The sequence below is a fragment of the Antechinus flavipes genome, chromosome 2 (genome assembly GCF_016432865.1).
Source record: "Antechinus flavipes isolate AdamAnt ecotype Samford, QLD, Australia chromosome 2, AdamAnt_v2, whole genome shotgun sequence".
Taxonomy (NCBI): domain Eukaryota; kingdom Metazoa; phylum Chordata; class Mammalia; order Dasyuromorphia; family Dasyuridae; genus Antechinus; species Antechinus flavipes.
Genome location: NC_067399.1, coordinates 279821508 through 279843752, shown reverse-complemented (window position 1 = coordinate 279843752; position 22245 = coordinate 279821508). Strand labels below are relative to the sequence as shown.

At 36.1% G+C, this 22245-nt stretch overlaps 1 protein-coding gene across 4 annotated transcripts in view; it reads left to right on the top strand.

The window, feature by feature from the left end:
- The window catches only part of NPAS3 (neuronal PAS domain protein 3), a 1088750-nt gene that overhangs the window by 1054338 nt on the left and 12167 nt on the right, over positions 1–22245 (top strand). For all 4 annotated transcript variants that reach the window (XM_051977274.1, XM_051977273.1, XM_051977276.1 and 1 more), the window contains one exon: positions 21177–21324. In XM_051977274.1, coding sequence (XP_051833234.1) covers positions 21177–21324 — 148 coding nt within the window. The remainder of the gene's footprint in view (positions 1–21176; positions 21325–22245) is intronic.

Genomic DNA, 22245 nt, shown 5'->3' with positions numbered 1-22245 from the left:
CATCAACCTAATACTAACAACAACAACAACAAAGATTCTTGTCATCCTTAGTTATTGCCTGGAAAATGTGGTACTATCTTTCGATGATTTGATTTACAGCTATGACACAACTCCTCAGGAACAGTGAACAAAGGCAGTTCATTTCTTCCCATGAAGCAAAAGATCTCCAACAAATATATTGTATTCTCTTCTCTCAAATCTATTTTTATCTCATTTCCAACATTCAAAGTAATCTGAGATTTGTAAAAATAATCATTCCATTCACTATACTCCCTATCCCCTGATTTTTCTAAGTGTCTTGCTCCCTACCATACAGAAAAGTCTGCTTTCAGATTTTCTCTTTATTTCTTTTGGTTACAATTTGGAAAGGAAACTCCTATTGTCATCCAAGCTCTTGCTTTGTGATTTTACCTGCTTGCAATGATTGAGCTCACCCTTTTAAATCATACACGCAACTTCTAATTTTGGTTTCTTTTAATAACCTTAAACACATTAAAAACAAATAGAATGAGTTGATAATTCCAAACAGTAAAATACACTTCACGTATTTAGCTATCATGCTGTGGAATAACTCTGCAATGTCAAGTATCACACAATTAGTAAAACTGTAGGGGGAAAAAAGAAGTGTTTTGATCCTGAGGAATTTTGATCCTAATCAGATTGAAATTTCCACGCTCTTGTAGTGTTTAATATCTTCAATCACAAAAAAATCAAACTGATTCCAATGTCGAGGGTTTTTTTTGCATTCTGTGACTGAAATAAAATGCTAAAATATACAGATGCATCTAATTTTTGTACAATAAACATTAACATCATTATAAAGTAAGATTAAGTCTAAATGCGTGTGGTGAAATGACTGATGTTTACCTAATTCTCAAGCCAAAGCCATCCTGGTAACAAAATGACAGGCTATGTAATAGGTGTTGGTTCATAAGCAAGGGAAAGAAAAGGCAGAAGTGTAGGGATTTAACACAGCATCCAGCTTGTCCTAAACTCTAGACTATCACTGAGAGGTCTCACTGATATCCTCCTGGCTAAAAAAAAGTCATGATGCATAGAAGCATTTCAGAAATGAGATACAATTCTAATCAAAAGGATTTAAAACTTAAAAATAATTTTGGTATATAATTCCTGGATTTCATTCATGAAAGAAAAGTTTTAGCTATTTGGTAATAGTTCAGATGATTTGGTGACAACTTTCTGTTGTCCATGAAGGAGTTAAAATCACCTGCTGCTTTATGGATGAAAGGATGACTGAACAGTCTTTAGGAATTTGTTTACTCTTGACATGGGTATATAGAAATCCATTACATGAACTCTTCTGAATTGGTCATTATGCTAACCACCCCTAAAGATGAAGATTAGGTTAAGGAAAGAAGTTGAGAGATAGAACAGAATCTCAGCTACAAAAGATCTTCAGTTAATTCTGAAAAACTGCACTAGGACACTAGAATAGTTATTCATTAGCTTAACGCAGACTGCTCCCAGGGCTCTCATTCTGTGAAGTAGAAAAGTTCCCAAAGGTCACATCCCAAGACAACTTTACCCTACGTTCATTCATTCTACAAGTATTTAGTAAATGTCTACTACATTCCAGACATTGAGCTAGATACTGGGGATTCTAAGAAACAAAGGAATTTTGAATTGCTGGAACTTTTCAAGGGTTTGTGCTGATGATGGTTTTAAGAACTTTTTCATAACAGGTTTTTGTAGTTTCTCTTTTCCTCTTAACCTGAAATCATTTAACTAACCTCTCCAACTTCCTTTGTCCATTAGGCAACAATAACTCATAATTAAATGAGGGTGATTTTTTTTTCTATTTGGTTTCTATTTGGTTATCCCTAACCAGATAACTGCAATCTGATGGCCTGCATAGGGTTCATAGGAATCATGGAGCTCAAGATCCTAAGCTGAAACTTTTCTAAATATGAAATAAATTCTAGTAATGTAATTGGTGAAATTCTGGGGCCTTGCTTCTCTGATGGTACCTCCTTCTTCTAGTTAGAAAAATGAGGTTGATGCATGGGCCAAGGGGAGCTTCATTGAAATGATGTTATCTTGTTTAAAATAGTATTTTATTTTTCCAAACAAATGCAGAGGTAATTTTTAATATTCACCTTTGCAAAACTTTGTGTTTCAAATTTTTCCCTCCCCACCTTGCCTCCCTTCCCAACTCAGAAAGGAATATGATATAGGTTAAATATGTACAATTCTTCTAAACATATTTCCGTATCTGCCATGTTGCACAAGAAAAATCAGACCAAAAGGGGAAAAACGAGAAAGCAAAAACAAGCAAGCAAACAAACAAACAATAACAACAAAGAATGAAAATACTTTGATTTATGTTCAGTCTCCATAGTTCTCTCTCTGACTGGGAATGGCACTTTCCATCACAAATCTATTGGAACTGCCTTAAATCACCTCATTATTGAAAAGAGTTTCCTCCATCATAGTTGATTATTACATAATCTTCTTGTTACTATATACAATGCTCTCTTGGTTCTGCTCACTTCACTCAACATCAGTTCATGTAAGTCTTTCCAGAAAAATCACATTGTCAAGGGGAAGTCATGCTCCTGAGTTAGAACTCTTATTCCTGGGACCTGGTGACCATTTCCTCCACCTACTTCTTGCTGAATCCTTGAGGTAAACTGCAAATCAGAAAAGCAAAACAAGCTTTGCTATTCTATTTCTGCTTGTTTTGAATAGGACCCAAATTGCCTTGTTGTTCACAAAGTTCTTTGAACATTAAGTGATGAGTGACCTTCTGAGATCAAGAAGGAATGGACTAAGAAAACTTTGTCCCTCTAATGCTTTCAGCCATCAACAGCCATGGCTTCTAGAGTGTGAAGAAGACTTCTAGATGTTAGGAACCACAAACAGAGAAGATGGGGAAAGGGGTGAATGGCAACAGTTGTGCCCTTCTAGGAATAATGATAGAGAGGGAAACTGTGGAATGGTGTTCTCAGACTGAGAGGGGAAAACACATTAGGTCATGCATTTGGGTGATATTGCAAAGAGTGATCTTCACAAATCTTTGAAGGTGCTAAATACTTAAGCTTCTATACTTCCCATTTCTTAATTAAATTTTTCAATTTTTCTCTGCAAACTAATATATAGCAATGGAGTATAATGCATCCTATGCAGTTTTGCATCAATAACCCCTCTACTTTGCTCCTAGTGGTGCCTCTTTGCCAAATGCAATCCGACTGTTTAATGCAGCACTAATTAGGCTATCCCCATTCCAGTCTGTAGGCGCTCCATTGTAATTCTTTCCAGCTCATTTTTTTTCCACCCCAAAGCATCAATCAAAGTAAGTGCCCTGCCTGCCTAAGTAACAGAAGATGTCCTCCATGCATTTGTCATATGCCACAAAAACAAAGGGGGAATTTAATTGTTGATTTGGGTGTATTCGGTTGTCCCTTAGAGCAAATGAAAGCTGCAAGAGAAAGAAAAGGAGGGAAAAGGAAAGTTTGGCAGATGAGCCAATTGCAGTTTCCAAAGGAAGTATTTTCCTGCTCTTAGTCTTTCTCCAAGCTGAATCTTCAGAGCTTTCTTAACTGCATGGTCACTTGCTAGATGTTTGAGGTTCCCCCCCCCCCCAAAGCAAATTAGTTATCTTACCTCTTCCCAATGAATGTTAAAAAATCTCATGATAGAAAAAATATGCAATAACAACCAAACCTTGCTTTCTTTGGTAGCCGAGCTGACTCATTTTGTTTCTTTTTAATTACTAAAAAGGCTCTCATTTGGAGGTAACATCGGGCTGTATTTTTTAAGGAAAACTTAATTGACATTCTATTTTTGTTTGCAACTATGCTTTGTTTGAGAATATAAGGACAGAAAGAACAAAGATAAGGAAAATTACTTTCAGTCCTACATGAGTATTCTGAGACAGGTTTAACTCAATCCAGTCCAGTGATTCAGACTCAGGGTTAAAATACAGTGAGATATTTGTAAATGAAAAAAAAATAGATCAAGGTCAGGTTCATTTCTAGCTAAAAGATTGTAGTATTTTTACATGCCATCTACCCAATATCTAAATGATCCTGGGAATAATATCCTCATTCAGTGTTCCCATAACCCCTAATCCCTGAGAGCCCCATTAGGGGAATGATCCTCAGTTTGGGCTTTTTAGAAGTTTCTGATGAGGAGGAACTGTTAATTTCTTCTGGGTAGTTCAGATAGAGACTTCCTATTGCTTCATCCAGGAAATCAAGATTACCAGGTCAGTTAAAGAATTCCCTTCAGGAGAATTCCAAGTCATCATGATTATGAAAAAACAATGTCATTTTCTACCATATCATTAAAAAAAACAACCCCTCTCCCCAATGATTCCTTTTCTTGGTTTCTAACTTCAACTCAAGGGAAAAGAAATCTACCACTTAAGGTAGATCTGAACCATTTCTTATAGAACCATCTGAAGGGACAGAAACTTCAAGACCTAAACAACTTAAAATAGGGAATGGAATAGGAAAGGGCAGAAAAAGATTAATTGGGACTATGTGCAAAAATAGTTCATCATTATCACATGAACCTTCCTGGAAAATAGATCCAAGAATCCATTGAAACAGGAGATCCCTTCTCCTACTTGTTGCAATAGTGCTAATTTTTTCAAAGACCTACTCTGGGAGATAGAATATCCAATGTCAGTGATTAGGAATATCATGACAAAATTGCTACTTTAAAAGTCTATTCCATGTTATTTTTAGTGAGAATAATGCGATTGAAAATGTATCATTATTTTCTAAAGTCTTGGCTTAAGATTGCAGTATTGTGATGCAAAGGTCTAGTTCTAAGTTAAGTTATTCAAATAGTTGGTTTTAATGGTTATCATAACTTAAAAAAAGAAGAAAAAAAGAAAAAGAAAAGCTACCTAATAAAGACACATGAATCCAAATGAAAAAAGTCTATTCCAGCATTCAACCATATTAAATTCTCAAGTAAAGGTGTAGAAGATGAAAGACCCACTAAATATGATGGTGAAGGGCCTAATTTCAAACCTCCTTTGCAATAAAATGAGTTGTTTCATTAAAATCAATAGTAGAGGGGAGGGCCAGTAAGAAAGAAGAATATATTCTGTAAGCTCTATGATGAAGACTGCCATGATGGAGGATTTAATGGAAGTAGAGTCTTATAACCTGAATAAGTATCAACTGCAGTAAGGGCAAATCCTTGGTCTATCGTTTGAGATAGAGGAAGAGGGACAATATAAACAATGTGCTAATTGGAGACAAGCTGAGAACCTCATGGGTTCATATCATACTGATCTTTTAAAGGTGGATGCTCAAGTGGACATGAGGCTCACCATTAAGCAGAATTCCTCATTTGAGGGGATCATATGGTAATGTGCCACTACAGCATAGCATCATGGTGACTACACCTAGTTTCATGATATATTCAGTTCCCAATTTCCACTAGATCATAAAGGTATTATGGCTAATCAAAATTCCTCTAAAACCTCTAATACCAACTCCCCATAGGCTGGATTTTTTTAATGCCTAGGCAACAAGGAAGCCAAATGGAGCTCCCCCCCGCCTCCTTTAAAGGACAAGTCCAGACTATATAAAACTTGTTTTATATCAGAAAGCTTCCATGCCCTACATCAGGGGGTCAGCAAACTATGACTCGAGGGCCTTCTTGCTGTTTTTGTATAGCCTGCTACAAGCAAAGAATGTTTTTTTTATATTTTTTAATTCAAGAAAACTTTGTTTTAAAACAGAAAACCCATTCTGAGCTCCCAGGGCTATACAAAAACAAACATAGGTCCAAATCAGGCTATAGTATGCCCATCCCTGCTATACAGCACTATTAACATCAAGTTAGTAATAAATTGGCTAAATACCACTATATAACATCAAAAAAAATTTTTTTCTAGTCTTTGCAGTTGTGTTTGACTCTTCCTGACTTAACTTAGGATTTTCTTAGCAAAGATGATAGAGTGGTTTGTCCTTTCCTTTTCCAGATGGGGAAACTGAGGCAAACGAGTTACTCAGGGTCACAGCTAATGTCTGAGGCCACATTTGAACTCAGGAAGATATACTGATGATTCACATTTGCATAGCTTTAATTAATGATTCTCAAAGCACTTTTTGTCCAGTATCTTGGGGATATAAGTAATATAGACTATATAAGTAGCATACCTATTTTATAGATGAGAAAACTGAAGATCAGAAAGTTAAAGTGAGTTTTCAGGGTCACACAGCTACCAAATTTCTATTATCTTTATTGATATAAAAATCTGCCTTTGACAAACTCACAGACTTAAGACACAGGAGCCAAATGTAAGTCAGGCATATCTCCCTCCATTGCTTCATTTAATATAATGATGTTATTATAGTTAGAAATTTGACAGGGGTCATTTATGATCCCAAATGGTTTCTTTCCTGGAGAGTGTTATCCAGAGTGCATTCATACCTAGGGAGTAGAGAGTGAACTCTTATGTCCTTGAACATAGAGGTGCTTCATTCCAATTCCATTTGAATATATTTAACCAACATTTAGGCACTGGTGAATAGACTTTTTGAGTATTTAAAGTCAATGCTCAAAGTCAGCTGGGCAAGATAAGGAGAATGATCTAGTTCATGGCAGATTAAGCCTTTTAATATCAATGACCCAAAAAGTTATGAACAAAAGAACATAGACTCATAGATCAAAGATAAAGTTAACAAAAGTAAATGTTAGCTGGCAGTCATTGGAATTAACATGTAAAGGAAATTCATTTTTATCATCTTGCAATTTAAGAGTTTGTATGTATATGTACATATTGCTTCAAGAAGGAATTTAGCAGCAACAACAACAATAATAATAATAGCTAGCATTTAATTAGCACTTACTATGTACCAAGCACTTTGCTAAGCACTTTAGAATAGTTCTCTCACAATTCTGGGACATAGGTATTATTATTATCCTTGATTCACAGAAATGGAAGCTAAGGCAAAATGATTTGCTCTTGGTCATACAATTAGTAAGTATCTAAAATCACATTTGAACTCTGGTCTTGCTGATTCTAGGATCAGTGTCCTGTCCACTGCACCACTTAGTTTTGTGGAAAATATACTGAGTTTGCAGTAAATAAACCTAGTTTCAAACCAATTCTGCCTTTTCCTCTCTGACTGAGTAAATAAGTACGTTCAGCGCTTGTAAAGGGACAAAAAATTCCTCTGAGAAGCATCAGAACAAAATGTAAAAACCATTTTCATTTTGATCAAATGGTGATGTCCATGGGATTATCTTTCAGCTAACTGAAGAACTAGGAAGAGGTGGGTTTTGTTTCATTATGCTTTTCAAATGGTTTTTAGTTTTTTCCGCAGTAAATTCTCCTCTGACTGGAGCATTTATCCTTGGACTTGATGCATTAGGATACAATTCTGATATATGTTGTCTGAGGCTTTATTTTTTGCCTTTGTCTTCCCAATCAATCAGTAGTTCTACAACATTTTTTAAAAGTCCTGCCTGAGATTTTGGGGAGAGAGGAAAAGAAGGAGCCTTTTGCTATTATCAAACAACACCAAGCAGAAAAAAAAAGAGAAAAAGAAATAAATACATTTTAGAAAATATTTCTCAATTATCATATTTTTTCCCTCTATAATATATATAAATGAAATGGTGCTAGGCAGAAAGTAATGTGAAAAAATCTGGTGATTTTAGTGAAGTGCAAGAATAATATGAGACAACTGTGTTTTATATGGCAGGCAAAAAAAAAAAAGTGACCTTAGGCTATATTAGGAGAAGCTTAGTGTTAAGAACAAAAGAGGAGAGAATCTGTCTCATGCCCTGCGAAGACTATATCTGTAGTACTATCTCTGCTTCCAGGCACCATATTTTAGGAAAGACATTGACAACATGGGAAGTAGCATAGTATAGTAGAAAGAGAAGTGATTTTAGAATACAAGAGTATGTAGTAGAAGGGATTTTAGAGGCAAAATTTTAGACTGATTTAATGACTTTAGGTTCATATCCCAATTCTGACACTTAAGATTTATAGGACATTAAATACATCATTTAGACTTTCTGAGCCTCAGTTCCCTCAACTGTATATAGGAGTGTGTTCTTTTCATAATTGAGTGATGTTACTAACTTATAGGAGCAGAGACCAAAAGTAAATGTAAAACTTATGTATGAAAAACACTGGGAGAGAAAGATAATGCACTTACCGAGGAAGGATGGTGTCAGTTCTTTTTTCCCATGTTGTATGTGACCAACAGGAGAACTTTGGAATAATTAACTTAGAAATTCTGAATCCCAGAATTGTTTTATGATTATCTTACACATGTATATTGTCTGATTGTGGCCAAGCTAGCAAAGATAAATATTTGGCATGTTGCTGGTAATCACTATAAGTTAGAGTAAAGCTTCTCACTGAGGTTCTAAGAAAGATTGGTCAAAGGAAAAAAACACTGATCCAGTGTTTAGAGGCTATTATTATCTCACTACCCTAGGTTCTGAAAACCTCTTAGAACCCAATCAACAGTACAGAGGTTCTGCAATCCCAGGTACTGGTCTTGATCATTATGAAAAAGCAAAACATTACCTTAACAGCAAAGAAATTATCTTGTGCTCCAGAACAGGAGTGGCAAGATCTAAGAGGACAGCGACCATTCCCACCATATCAGAGAGGTCTGACCTAGCAGCAAAGAATCCCAGTCTGGAAGTAGAGGGTCTTCCATTAGATTGTCAGCTCTTTGAGAGCACAGGCTGATCCCTATTTCTTTTTGTAGCACAGGATCTGGCACATAGTAGGATCTTAAGGAATACGTATTGACCAACTAACAATCCAGTTAGCAGTTTGCCTTAGCAACAGAGCCACCCATTCTCAGTGAAACTTTGTGAAGACATTCATTCAGTAAAGGAAAAAATGCATCAAAGTCTACAGCTACAGAATTGGAAGTTGGCCACATGGATTCCTGCACAGAAGCCTAACTAATAGTTTTAAGTTGTTCTCACTCATGTACACAGTTTGCGTTAGTAGAAGAGTGTACCCCACATTTGTAGGTGGAATGGTGTGCGATTATTATTATTGCTTTTCCTTTTGAGTAAGGAAAGCATTTTGAGTAAATGTTTTGATTAAGAAGTAACGGATTTGTTACTATCAATTGGCTGATTTGTTTTTGGAAAGCACATTGTTGGGGATTTAGAAGCTAGTGCTAAAATAGTACTAACTCATCAAGATTACCCAGCCAACCCTAGAGTCCTCAGATTAGTTATAGCAATTACTTATCCTAGGACCCAACCGCTAGAATTGGTGCAGACTGGGAAATGAGTGTGTGTGTGTATGTGGGGGGAGGGACAAAGATGTAAAATTTAAAGTAAAATGAGAGACTAGATGACTTCTAACATCCATTCCATCTCAAAATCTATGTGACTATCAATTAGATAAAGCCTAAGTGAGGGATTTTTTAATCAAGTGAGGATGGGTTGTAAGAAAAAAGGATGAGAATACTTTAAAGCATCATAGCAAACTTTACAATATTTAGAGAGTTTTCATGTAAGAACAAAGATTAATTAGATTTATTGTGCTTGTCCCCAGAGGGCAGAAATAGGAACAATGGGTTATAGTTAAACAAAGTCATATTTTTACTCTATATAAGAAAGAAATTTTTAATGAATAGAACTGTCCAAAGGGTGAAATTGGCCTCCTCATGAGTAAATTAATCCCTAGAGGTCTTCAGGAAGCAGTTGGGCAATCATTTGTCAGGGATGTTTTAGAGGAAATGTTGGGCTTTACTTATGAGTTTGGACCAAATGACCTCTGATATTTCTTCAGAATCCAAAGTCCCATAATTCTGTGACCTCCTTACCAATCAACTCTAAAACCCTCATAACTTCATATGTACTTCATATATACATAATACATCCTTTAAACTGGAATAAAATAAAAGAAACTTTTCTTTTATGAATATTTCTTAATGGTTATGTATTATTCTCTTTATGAAACAAAAGGCCTCAAACTTTGGTTCTCATAATTTTGCTTTGTTTTTAAATTACCCTTCTAGACCTGAGGTTGAAATAATACATTTTCCATCCTTTTTTCTGTCAACCTAAAAATAAATTCATAGACAAAAGAGGATCAGATGTGGTCTTTCCTAAACCTCCTTCTAGTAGAGAGATTGGCAAGCCTTATCTAATTTATAGTTTTAGAGAGATGTTTATAGTGCTGAGAGTTTGTATTTGACCAGGGTCAATAATAAGAATTATAGGCAACAATTGTACCCAGGTCTTCTTGACTTCTACTAGTCAAGCTTCCTGTCAGTGTTTAAACCTTTTTGCTGGTCTATAATCTCTAACTTCTTATTTTTAAGGCATGGGAGTAGTTACTTTAACTTATATTTTTAGAGGAAACTACATGGATTTTATATATGTATGTGTGTATGCCAAAATCAATATGACTTAAAAGACAAAATTTTGGAATTAGAATAAAAAAAGATATAGATTAAAATCCCACTTCTGACACTTACTAGCTATGTGAACTTGGACAAATTGTCTTACCTCACTAAGTCTCTATAAAATGAGAGTTTGTACTAGATGATTTCTAGAGTATCTTTCACCTCCATGTCTTTAATTCCACGAGAGATCTATTTTGGGAGCAACATTAATGTTAGTAAATTTTTCACTAGGGGCAGCTAGATGGTGCGGTGAATAGAGCGCCTAGCTCTGGGGCCAGGAGGACCTGAGTTCAAATTTGAACTCAAATACTTAACACTTACTAGCTGTGTGACTCTGGGAAAATCTCTTAAATCAAATTGCCTTGCAAAAAAAAAAAAAAAAAAAAAAGATTTTCATTAAGATAGGATCCTAATGGTCAATTCTTCCTTATCCTACTCCAAAACTACCTTAACTTCTATGTTTTTAATAACTCTAAGATGAAAGTAAAAAATTAAATTTCTGGCCCTCATCCTTAGCCAGACTTCCTGACACTAAGTCACCCCATCATGATTCCTGCTACTTTTCTGAATATCTTCCTGTGTTACCTTTACTTCTTCCTATTTCTCTTGCTTACTTTGCATATTCTAGAACACAGGAAACTTAGTGGTTAGATGATCAGCTTTTTTACTATATTTTACTGTATAGTGGAATGGTTTCTTTTTCTTTTCTTTTTTTTCTATTTTTTCTTTGTTTTTGTTTTTGTTTTTTGTTTTTTGTTTTTTGTTTTTTGTTTTTTTGGTGCTTAGTGTAGAGAAGGTGTTAGGAGAGAGAACTCTATTTTACTTAGCCTTTTCTATAAATATCTTTTTTTAAAGCTAACAGTTTCTTCTGACTGACTAGAAATAAAGTAAATATACCAATAAGGGCTCATCAGCTTCAGTGTTAGTATTTCAACCCTTAACCTGCCTTAAGGCAGAGATGATCATCCCCTGAAGTTTCCAGCCTAAGAGTGAGAATTGGGGTAGGGTTAACCCAAATGGATGCTACATTTTGAATTATAGTTTTGCCAACAAGTTTCATAGCACTATAAGCTTAGAAATGGAAGGAACCTTATGGGTCATTTAATCTAGCCCCATCTTTTTTTCAGATGAAAATCAGAGAGGTAAAGGGGCTAGTCTACATTTAGGAAATAGCAAAGCTGTGGTTTCTACCTAAGTCTTCTGACTGCAAACCCAGTGTTCTTTCTACTGAGAACCATACTGCATTGATTAATTTGGCTAAATCTAAAACAGGTGACCTTTATATGGCAGAAAGAATTGTGAAAGCTAAAAAAAATAAAATAAAATAAAATAAATGATCTGCCATCAGCTTTTCAGAAGGGCAGCAGGAAATGTAGAATACTACATCTGAACACGACTTGTGAATCACAAAACTAGGAATTCTCTGGTTCAGATGATTAGTTTATTTCTTTTTATCTTTGGACACAATATTTTCCACATTTTAAAAAAGGCTTTAGCCTTCAACTCAGTGCTTTAGAGCCAAGAGAAAGGAAATGGGAAAAAAACTATCAAATTGACATGTTCTTAATCAATTAAAAGTTTTCTGCATGATTCAATATTAACAGTTAATAAAAATCTATCAATCGGCAGTGGTGTTGAGAAAACCTCTTCTGAGCATATAAATCACACATATGGCAATTCAAGCAGGGACTGTCATTAGTGTATTAGTGGGGGAAATCCATAGATGATACATAGTCACTCCCGGTGCATCCATGGGTCTCCTGTCCTATTGCTCATAATTCAGTTTAAGTATCAAACATCATTAAACTTTACTAAATATTGCTCAGCACTTAGATTTTTTTTAACTAAAAACCAATTTGTGGATGCCTGCTTGCTATTTAAAACATCTAACTCACTAATTGCAAAATCTATAGAAAAGTCTCCACAGCATCAAAGGCTCAGTTGATCCTCTGAACAGTTTATAAATGAAAAACTGTCTCTTCTTCAAGCAAATAAAGGCCTTAATGCACTTTTTCTGGCTGTGATGCTATTTTTCCTGTGGGTTTTCAAAATGACCTTCCTGTAAGCATCAAGGACTATAACTTTTCAGATAAAGAAACTTGTTCATGTTTTAAGTCTATGCCAGGTTCATTCCCCTGTAGCCCACAGTTTCAAAAGCAAGGAAAAAGTAATCTGGAATTTAGAATGGAGGAGGGGGGAAAAAAGGGAAAAAAACCCCTCTGTTTCCAGAATGAAGTTACCCTGTCAGCCTGCCTTGGGCCTTAGGTGGAGAAGCAGAGATTAAAGAGTCAGTATTCTTTTTCATGTTTCATCTGCCAGTTTTGTGAATGTAGAAAAAAAAAGAACCAGTGGCTACAGCTAAGCACCCAACTGTGGTATTAAGTACAGAGTTTCTCCCCCCACCCCACCCTGTTGCAGTAAATGTAAAAAAAAAATTTGCCAGTTTATAGAAGAAGAAGCATGCTAAGGATGCTCCCCAGCCATTGATAAAGGTACTTCAAGGAGGAGATTGAACAGAGAGCCACAGATGCAGCCCTCATATAAATCTTAAAGATAATGACCCCCTTTGTTTGACTATGTGAATTCAAAGTGTTAAATCTCAGATGATCTCATCATTTCCTATTTATTCTATACTTACCTGAATGCACCATGTATTGCAGCTTTATTAATGCACATGCAAGCTACCAAAAATGTCCTTTTGTTAGACTCTTTGCTGAAAAGGCTGCTTTTGATAGAAGCCTCCGTCTCTTCTTCAAGCTGAATTGACCTGACCTCCTTCTTTCAGATACACAATTCACTATTTAGAATGTTTGGCTTTAGTTTGGTGAAGAAGCCCAACAGGAAAGAAACCATATTTTTCTTTTTTCACCATATTTCTGAAAACAAACTTGTACTGATTTGTTTTGATTTACTAACAGAATTATGTTCCTGCCACAAACACTGGCTCTCTTTTTTATTTCTTCAGCACCCACAAAGTTCCCAAGGAAAACTGGATTACCTCTGGTGGAAATCATGGAGAAAGCAATAGATATGTGCTTTGGGGAAATGACCATTAGTTTCAGATTGGGGAGTGAGTAGAAGTGTACCTTGGGGAGAGGAGAGATTTGGGTTTGGTTTGTTCTTTATAAAATGCATGTGCATTTCTTGTGTGTTAACTACCTAGCTCAAGTTAGGGCAACGTTTTAAAAATAAAACTCAATAAAATTTAGCACCCAAGTTTTACAGAAAAGAAATGTATATTTGATGTAAAGGTCACTTGTTTTAAAATGTTGGATTTCTACAATTTTTTTTCATTAAGCTTTATCTGACATCTTCCCCTTCACAGTTAGGGTTGTTATGTTTTTTCCCTTCTTTCTGTTATCTGCAATAATAATTTCTGGTTGTCAGGATGATTTGTGCCAAATCTGTATAAATCTCATTCAAAGGCTTTTCTTCATCTGGCCTCATGTATTTTGTCCATAACTCTGAAATCTAGTCTCCTATGGAAAAGTCTGTGGTTGGTAGTTACAGGAAAAGCAAAACAAAGCAACAATAACAACAAACCCCAAACATTCCCAGAAAGGTGACAAATCCCGTGTAATCAAAATCAAGTAGGACAAACTGATGGGCAGAGCAGGTGCATTTAGAATTTTGTCTGCGATTGTTCATTGGTAAGTATGTATGTGTATCTATCTGACTTTAGAAGTGTATTATTATTCATTGGTAAACGTGTATGATTTTGGACTCAGCTGTCTAAATTATAGCTATTATGTTTGTTTCTACACCTAATTCATTATTTAGGTGCTTTGAGATCCTTCACTAAAATATAGGAAAGATTCTTTCAAGTCCAGGGAGAGATGTAGTCAGGGATAATGAAGCTAATCACTTAGGATCCAACTCTGATCCTTATCTGATAGATAAGGGCATAGAAAAAGATAGAAGGACACAAAAATGATTTTAGAGAATCCAGAATTTTGATAAATAGAATATGAGATCAAACTCTACATGAAAGTCTACATGAAAACACTAACATTCAACCCACATCTTAATTTAAAAAAAAAAAAAAAGAAGGGGCAACTAAGTGATGCAGTGGAAAGAGTACTAGCCCTGAAGTCAGGAGTTCAAATCTGGCCTCAGACACTTAATACTTCCTAGCTGTGTGACCCTGGGAAAGTCACTTAACCCCAATTGCCACAGCAAAATAATAATAATTATTATAAATATATATATGGGCAGCTAGGTACAGTGTATATCACATCAGCCTTAGAGTCAGGAGGACCTGAATTCAAATCTGGCCTTAAATATTAACTAGTGGTGTGACCTTGGACAAGTCGCATTGCCCTGTTTGCCTCGGTTTCTTTATCTGTAAAATGAGCTGGAGAAGAAAATGGCAGATCATTACAATGTCTTTGCCAAGAAACCCCCAAATAGAATCATGATAAAATTCAACAAAAACAATAATACCAACAGAGCAGTTAGATGGCACAGTGGATAAGCACTGGTCCTGGAATCAGGAGGACTTGAGTTCAGATCATCCTAGCTGTGTGATCCTGAGCAAGTCACCTAATCCCAACTGCTTCACACACACACACACACACACAAATTATATTGATAATGATAATAATACAAGCCCAATACAACCTTTGACTTGGGCTATCTCTACTACAAATACTCTATGACTGCCTAAGTGCAAAAAATAATATGGAGTTTTCTATTCAGCCAGAATCCATCAATGACATTCAGACCCTCACTGATGTAAGACTAAAAACGTGGTCCATGAGTCTAAGTGATTTTTAACTAAACATCGGTATTATCTCCCCCTCCTCTTCTTGCCTCCTTTTGGTAGGTTGGAACAACATAGTTTTTAATTTATTCTTAGGCTCATTAATTTGATTAGCTCGTTTCTGCTTCTGAGAGACAATAAACTATTTTTTAAAGGACTTAAATCAGGAGGAACTTTCTCACTCCTTAATTCTGTCCTTTATTTCCAAGAGGAATTTGTGTGGTTTTTCAATGTCATGCATTTTCTCCTCATTTCCTTCTGATCTCTGAGTCTAAGCCTCAAAAATTAAAAATTAAAAAATAAAATAAAAAACAACAGCCACTGGATTAAAGAGAATAGAAAAAGTTTTGTGAGGTTTTTTTTTCTTTTTTCAGGTTCTCTCATTTATAACTTAAACTAAAAATCTCTTTCAAGCTGTTACCAAGGTGGCTTTTCTTCTTGAGCTGATTAGGACCGCATGAGTTCAGGAAAAACTGTCAGATCCTGCCTAGGGCACAGCTGGAGTGATCCAGCTGATTTGCCAATGTGATTTTTTTTTTTTTTTGGAGAAGGAATAGCTTCATCCCACTGTCAAAAGTTTACATTCTGGGCCCCTAAGCAAAAATGTCAGAAACTCTTTAGTTAATTATAAATTAATAGACCTTCTTCAGCTTGCCATTTCCTTCTCCAGATCATTTTACAGATGAGGAAACTGAGGCAAATAGGATTAAGCTTCAGCTGAAGCTTTGGGTCAGTGGGTCTTCCTGGTCCATTAATGTTTCACTCTGGAAATTATCATTTTAGGGAAATACTCATTATAATATAGCCAAAATAAATCAGACTGATTGAAAATCCAGCAGCAGGGTTTGAAACTCTTCTTACCTTTTCAAGATTCTGTTTGTATGGTGGCCTCCAGGGCCAGCCCCAGGCAAAACTGTGAAGTAGTCAAAGTTTGTCTTCTGCAGGCAGTCACCTCCCTTAGGGCACCCTCTCCTCTCTTTTAGCAGCTCCCATCAAGAGTTATAAGGACCCTAAGGCAGCACATCTAACCCCATCTCAACCTGTAGACTCCCCTTTGTCACCTAGACTTTCCTTCCTAAGCAGTATCCTTACTATCAAGCCCCTTTTTAGGCCCTTCCATTATCAAATCAAATCTACTATTGTTTCTCGCCTTCCCTTTCAACTCTGGTCTACTCTGGATGACAGTTAGCTAATCTGACATGGAAGTCTACTGGCGTGTGCAAATGGGTTTTAATGAACTAATGCAAACTTTCCTAAACTGTGTTCTGATTAGTGTGTGCAGAGTGCCAATGAGCTCTCTGGAAGAAATTGTTGATGTTGACACGATGAGGAACAGGAAAGGGGAAGAAAGGAACTAGTATTTATAAAGTAGCTACCATGTGTTAAGCACTGTGCTAGGCTCATTACAAATCAAATCTCATTCATTCTTGGAAACCCGACCTTGTTATTATCCTCATAACTGAGGAAATTGAGGAAGACAATGGTTAAATGACTTGTCCAAGATCACATTGCTAATGAATATCAGAGGCGAAATTTGAATGCAGTTTTTCCTGACTCCAAGCCCATGGTCTATCCACTGTAATACCTACCTGCCTATCACCAAAAAAGAAAGAAAGAAAGAAAGAAAGAAAGAAAGAAAGAAAGAAAGAAAGAAAGAAAGAAGAAAGAAAAAAGAAAGAAAGAAAGAAAGAAAGAAAGAAAGAAAGAAGAAAGAAAGAAAGAAAGAAAGAAAGAAAGAAAGAAAGAAAGAAAGAAAAAGGAAAAAGAAAGAAAAAGTAGCAACTTTAATACAAGGCATAATATGATAGATGCCATGAAAGGGATACAAAGTCTTATTGAAATATAGAGTAATGGTAATAGTAATTATAGTAGCTAATATTTAGATAGCAGTATTTGACAAATATGATCTCATTTGATCCTCACAACAATCCTGGGAGGGGGGGTGCTATTCTTTTATCCATTTTATAGTTGAATAAATTGAGATAAAGCAATGGTTAAAATCACACAGCTAGCAAGTATGAGAGACTGGATTTGAACTCACATAACTGGACCTAAAGCTAGGAAGACTCATCTTTCTAAATTTAAACCCAGCCTCTGACACTTACTAGCTGTGTGACCCTGGGCAAACACTGTTTGCCTCAGTTTCCTCATTTGTAAAAATGAGTTAGAGAGGGAAATAGCAAACCATTCCAGTATTTTTTGTGAGAACATCCCAAATGGGGTCATAAAGAGTCAGACTGAAACAATTGAACAACAGCTTCTTAATTGCAGGCCTAGCAGTCTGTATCCATTGCTGTACCTAGCTAGTTCTAGATCTTTTAAATTATCAAAAATGAAATTATAGCCTTTTCTTTTCAGTTATCTTCAGTAGATGATCTTAGAAAGCTACAATGGCCAGAAAAGCCATTCTTCTTCAGGCATCTTGAGTGTGTGAGTGGGGGGCAAACATGATCTTCTCTAGTTTTAATGAGACCTGTCAAGATTAATGAGTACAGTCCGACTCCAGGTCCCTTATTCTATAACTTTGACCCTCTGTTGGCTTTGGAGCACTCGGGAAGGGTCCTCTTCAGCAGCTAGGTGGTAAAATAGTAGATAAAATGCTGAACTTGGAGATCTGATTTCAAATCCTGTTTTAAGCACTTTCTGGCTTACTTGACTTTTCTCTAGCCTTGGTTTCCTCAGCTGCAAAATATGGCTTAATAATAGCACCTCCCTCATCAAATGAGGTCAGAAGGTCCCAAAGGCCTTAGAATTGCTTTAAGCTTTAATGGTTGAAGCTATTAAAGAGACAGAAAGTGAATTTTGTGTAAATTATCTGAATTCTCTAACTTTTTAATTTACTTTTACACTTGAATATTTTAAGCCCATAGGATCATAGAGTTAGAACGGCAAGAGACCTCAGAAACCATCTAGTTCAAACCCTTCATTTTCCAGATAGGAAAACTGAGATTCAGAGAGATTGTCACTTGCCCAGGGAGAGAAATAACAATAGCTATTACAATGATTATTTATTATAACTATAATAATCATTATGATATAAATAATTAGTTATTATAACTATAATAATTATATTATAAATGATAAATAATGGTTTCTTATAATTATAACATAAATAATAAATACTTATAAGTATAAACATGGGTAATTATTTAGTATCATTATTATATTATAATTACCAATATTATTTATTATAGCTATAATAATTATTATTACTATTACACATAAATAATACTTTGTAAATATATGTGTATGTGTGTGTGATATACATAAGTGTTGTTGTTCAGTTGTGTCCAACATTTTTTCACCTGTGGACCACAGCATGCCAATACTGTCCAAGGAGTTTTCTTGGCAAAAATGCCAGAGTGGTTTGTCATTTTCTTCCCCTGTGGATTAAGGCAGACTTGTCCGGGGTCACATAGCTACTAAATGTCTGAGGTCACACACATAAACTTACACGATACATTTACACACATATATGGATGTATGAATTTATATAATAATATATGTGTGTGTTTGCAAAGCACTTTATATATATCATCTCATTTTCTCTTCACAACAACCCTCTTCGTTAGGTGTTGTCGTTATCCCCATTTTATAGATTAGAAAATAGAGACTGAGGGAGCTTAAGTGACTTACCTAGTCATAACAACTAAGTAAGTATCTCTGGCAGACTGAATTTAGGCCTTCCTGATACCAAGTCCAGTACCATATCCCCTGGACAGCCTAGCTATCACAAAAGCCTTATTTTGGCATCATTCTTCAGTGAAACACCAGTGCTTTATATCCATTCTGTACAGGTTTGAACTTACGCATTCATCTCTCTTTCTTCTGTCTTTGAAACATCCAAAGAACAGTTCTCTTGTCTCTGAACCTCTGCTAAGTTCAACACAACCAAATGAAATCACTTCATACTCTAAACTTAAATAGACACATAAAATTATATATAAGACAAGGACAAACACATCTATATGTATATATATTTAGATATATCACATATCTGAGATACATATCTATATATCATATCAACTATTGATTGGGGGGTCATGTAATTACTCTGTGAAAATAGGGGATAGGATTACATAACTTTGGACAAGACATTTATCTCATTTCTCTCTCTCTCTCTCTAAATATTAACTGTTAACAGAGTTTAAAGGATTTGAATAAAATCGTGTCAGGTTGCATGCAACAGTGGCGCGATAGAAAAGCAGGATCGACGGTGGTTAGTATTTTACCTGCTTTCAGCTTAACCGTGTAGTTTCGTGGCTTGTGAAGCCATGCGTGTGGAATGTCAGAAACTTAGAATGGCATGTGAAAAGGAAATAACGGGGATCCTCCCGCTGCATCCGGACTGGGAGTAAATGATGGTGCTACAGCTCAGTTTGAGCCGCTAAAAACATCAGCAAATAGAGAATATGGGAGAACTCGCTGCCGTTGGAAACGCTTTTTTAGGATTGAGTCTTTTTCTTTTCCTTTCTTTGTGACAGTTAAAGTGTCAAGGGAGGTTGTTGGAGTCTAGATGTGCTCCCGGGAACGTGTGTGAGTGTGGGGTCAGGCGCCGTGCATTTACATATGAACATAATATTTCTGAGGCGCTGACATTTGGTTATCTTAGGAACTATGAAAAGTGACTCCTGGTTTTATGGTAAGAACTTTAACAGCGCTGAACACTGTTCTTTTCCAAAGTGACTTCTTTCTTTTCCCCACCCCCCAAAAAAATCAAAATGTACTTCATGAAACTATTGTATATGAAGCACTTATTAGCCGTAATTAAATGGACAATATGAATTTACTACGTCTTTAGGACTCTGGCTTGTTCTGGTTTAGAGCAAGATGATTAATGCAAATACATATTACTTGAGATAACCATTTAGCAGCTAATTTAGCCAAATTTATTACAGCAGTTAGAGTTTTTCATTTTAGCAGACGGAGACAAGGACATGCCAAAAGCCGGAGACGTAGATGAATGCACACTGCCCCCTAGTGCCCGACGCCTCCGAGGCCGTTGCAGAGAACACGGCCAAAACCGAATCTGTATTTGAGTAATAACACCCAGGTTTTGCACATTCCAGACATCTTTTTAAAGCATTCCAATCTATAGCACTTTATTTCGGGGCATGATTTACTGTTCATTCTCCTTTTACTAGCTCAGGAGGGCCCAGATACAAATCAAATCAATTTCAACTTGGCAACATTTTGGTTAAAGTATCATTTTTAACATCTGCATTTTTAAAGCTCCCTTTCAGTAGGGTATTTAATGGCCGGCGTTTCACATTACTGATTGTTTTTACTTGTTCCTTCATTTTTGGCCATATTTCAGAGGCTGTATAGAGCTGTCACTCTGTTTGGCTTGAACCAAGTCAATTCTGTGCCTCCCTTAGGCCACAGTTTCTTTCCGATACCTTTGGTGGATTTATTTTGTTCCAGTATTAAGCAAAGTCTCACCAGACTTTCCCCCTACTGACCAATGGAGATTTAGTTCATCTGAGAACTATAAATTCTGTTTGACAAGATCAAAAGGAACAGATGTATAAGCTCACTGGTTGATATTGCTTGCAATGAGGAGAAATGATCAAAGAACGAAAGGGAGAGCACACTCCTGAACCTTTCAGATATCCAGAATCTCAAAGAGGTCTACCTAGGAGCTATGAATAAATCACATACAAATTTGCCTTTCGTACAATTTGACGTCAAACCCATTGAAAATGTCCACACAGCATTAGGTGTTTTCCGAGCCAAAAAGATTTGTAGCCCTTTTATTCTTCCTCCCACACCAGAGCTGCCAAAAATGGAATAAAATCTTGCTACAAATGGTAGTAACCCACAGCTCCTGAGCCGATGCTCCAGTGAATTGTTGATTTTATTTGTCATACTAATGGCATCCTACATTAAGCATACAGAGGGGCACCTCTTGCCTTTGTGTGGGGCCTTCCATCTCTGTACTTGGGGGGGGGGGGTAGTTGTAGAGATGAAAGTCATTGGATTGTGATGTTAATACACAATGCCTTTTGTTCTTTCTGTTTTCTTTTCAGTGCTGAATAAGGGTCAGTGTGTGACTAAGTACTACCGCTGGATGCAGAAGAACGGAGGATATATTTGGATACAGTCTAGTGCTACCATAGCTATTAATGCCAAGAATGCAAATGAGAAGAACATCATCTGGGTCAATTATCTCCTTAGGTATATCATCAAATCTTTTCCATCATTTCCACTGCCATCCACGTTACCTGAGTGAAGGAACTGTAAGACACATAGAAAGCTGTGGTTAGTGGCTAGTGAGATATAAGCACTGGCTTTTTGGCAGCACTTGGTGCTGAAGAATATGAAATCCTGGCACAGGGAAGGGGTTTTTCATCCCTAAAGCCCTATGTGGATGTAGTAGTCAAGCTGAAACTAAAAGCTTTTCCAGATCTGCCTTGCTAACAGTTGCCCATAATTGCCAAACTGTGGATATTCTTTCAGAATTACTTTGGTTCTCCACCTTTAACAGAGAGATTTCTTTGAGCTTTTATCCTCTCTCTCCAACTTAAATTGTTCATGATCTCCCTAAGACAAGAAAGCAGAGAGGTATTTGCATGCAATAAAATGGATTCAAAGAAGTAGCACACACAAAAAAATACATATACTGAACCATATAGCACACATGTATATGCAATTACAGGAACTGAACGAAAAGGGAACAGGAAAGAGAGATAGCATATTATTCTTTATTAAGCTCAAACTCATTTGAACCCTGGAAATATGGGCCAGTTCCTTTTTTCTTGGACATTTGCGATTGCTGGCAGGCAATATTGTAGTGACTTTTATAGTTAAGAGACAACACCATAGCTTTATTAAAACTGCACTAAAAGCTTGGGGACATCCTATATATTAGGACAAAGATGGATTAGAATCTCAAATTCAATACTGGCTAGTTGTGCAATTTTACTCATTTAATTCTATGACATAATATTAGTGCAAAGGACTTTGATTAAAAAAAAAGCCTTATACAAAAGCAAGGTAACGTGGTTATTAGCTTTTGTAAAATACTTTAAGGTTTATTTTTAAACTTTCCTCATATCAGTTCTCAGAAAAAATATTTGCTAAATAAGAAATTGTCAA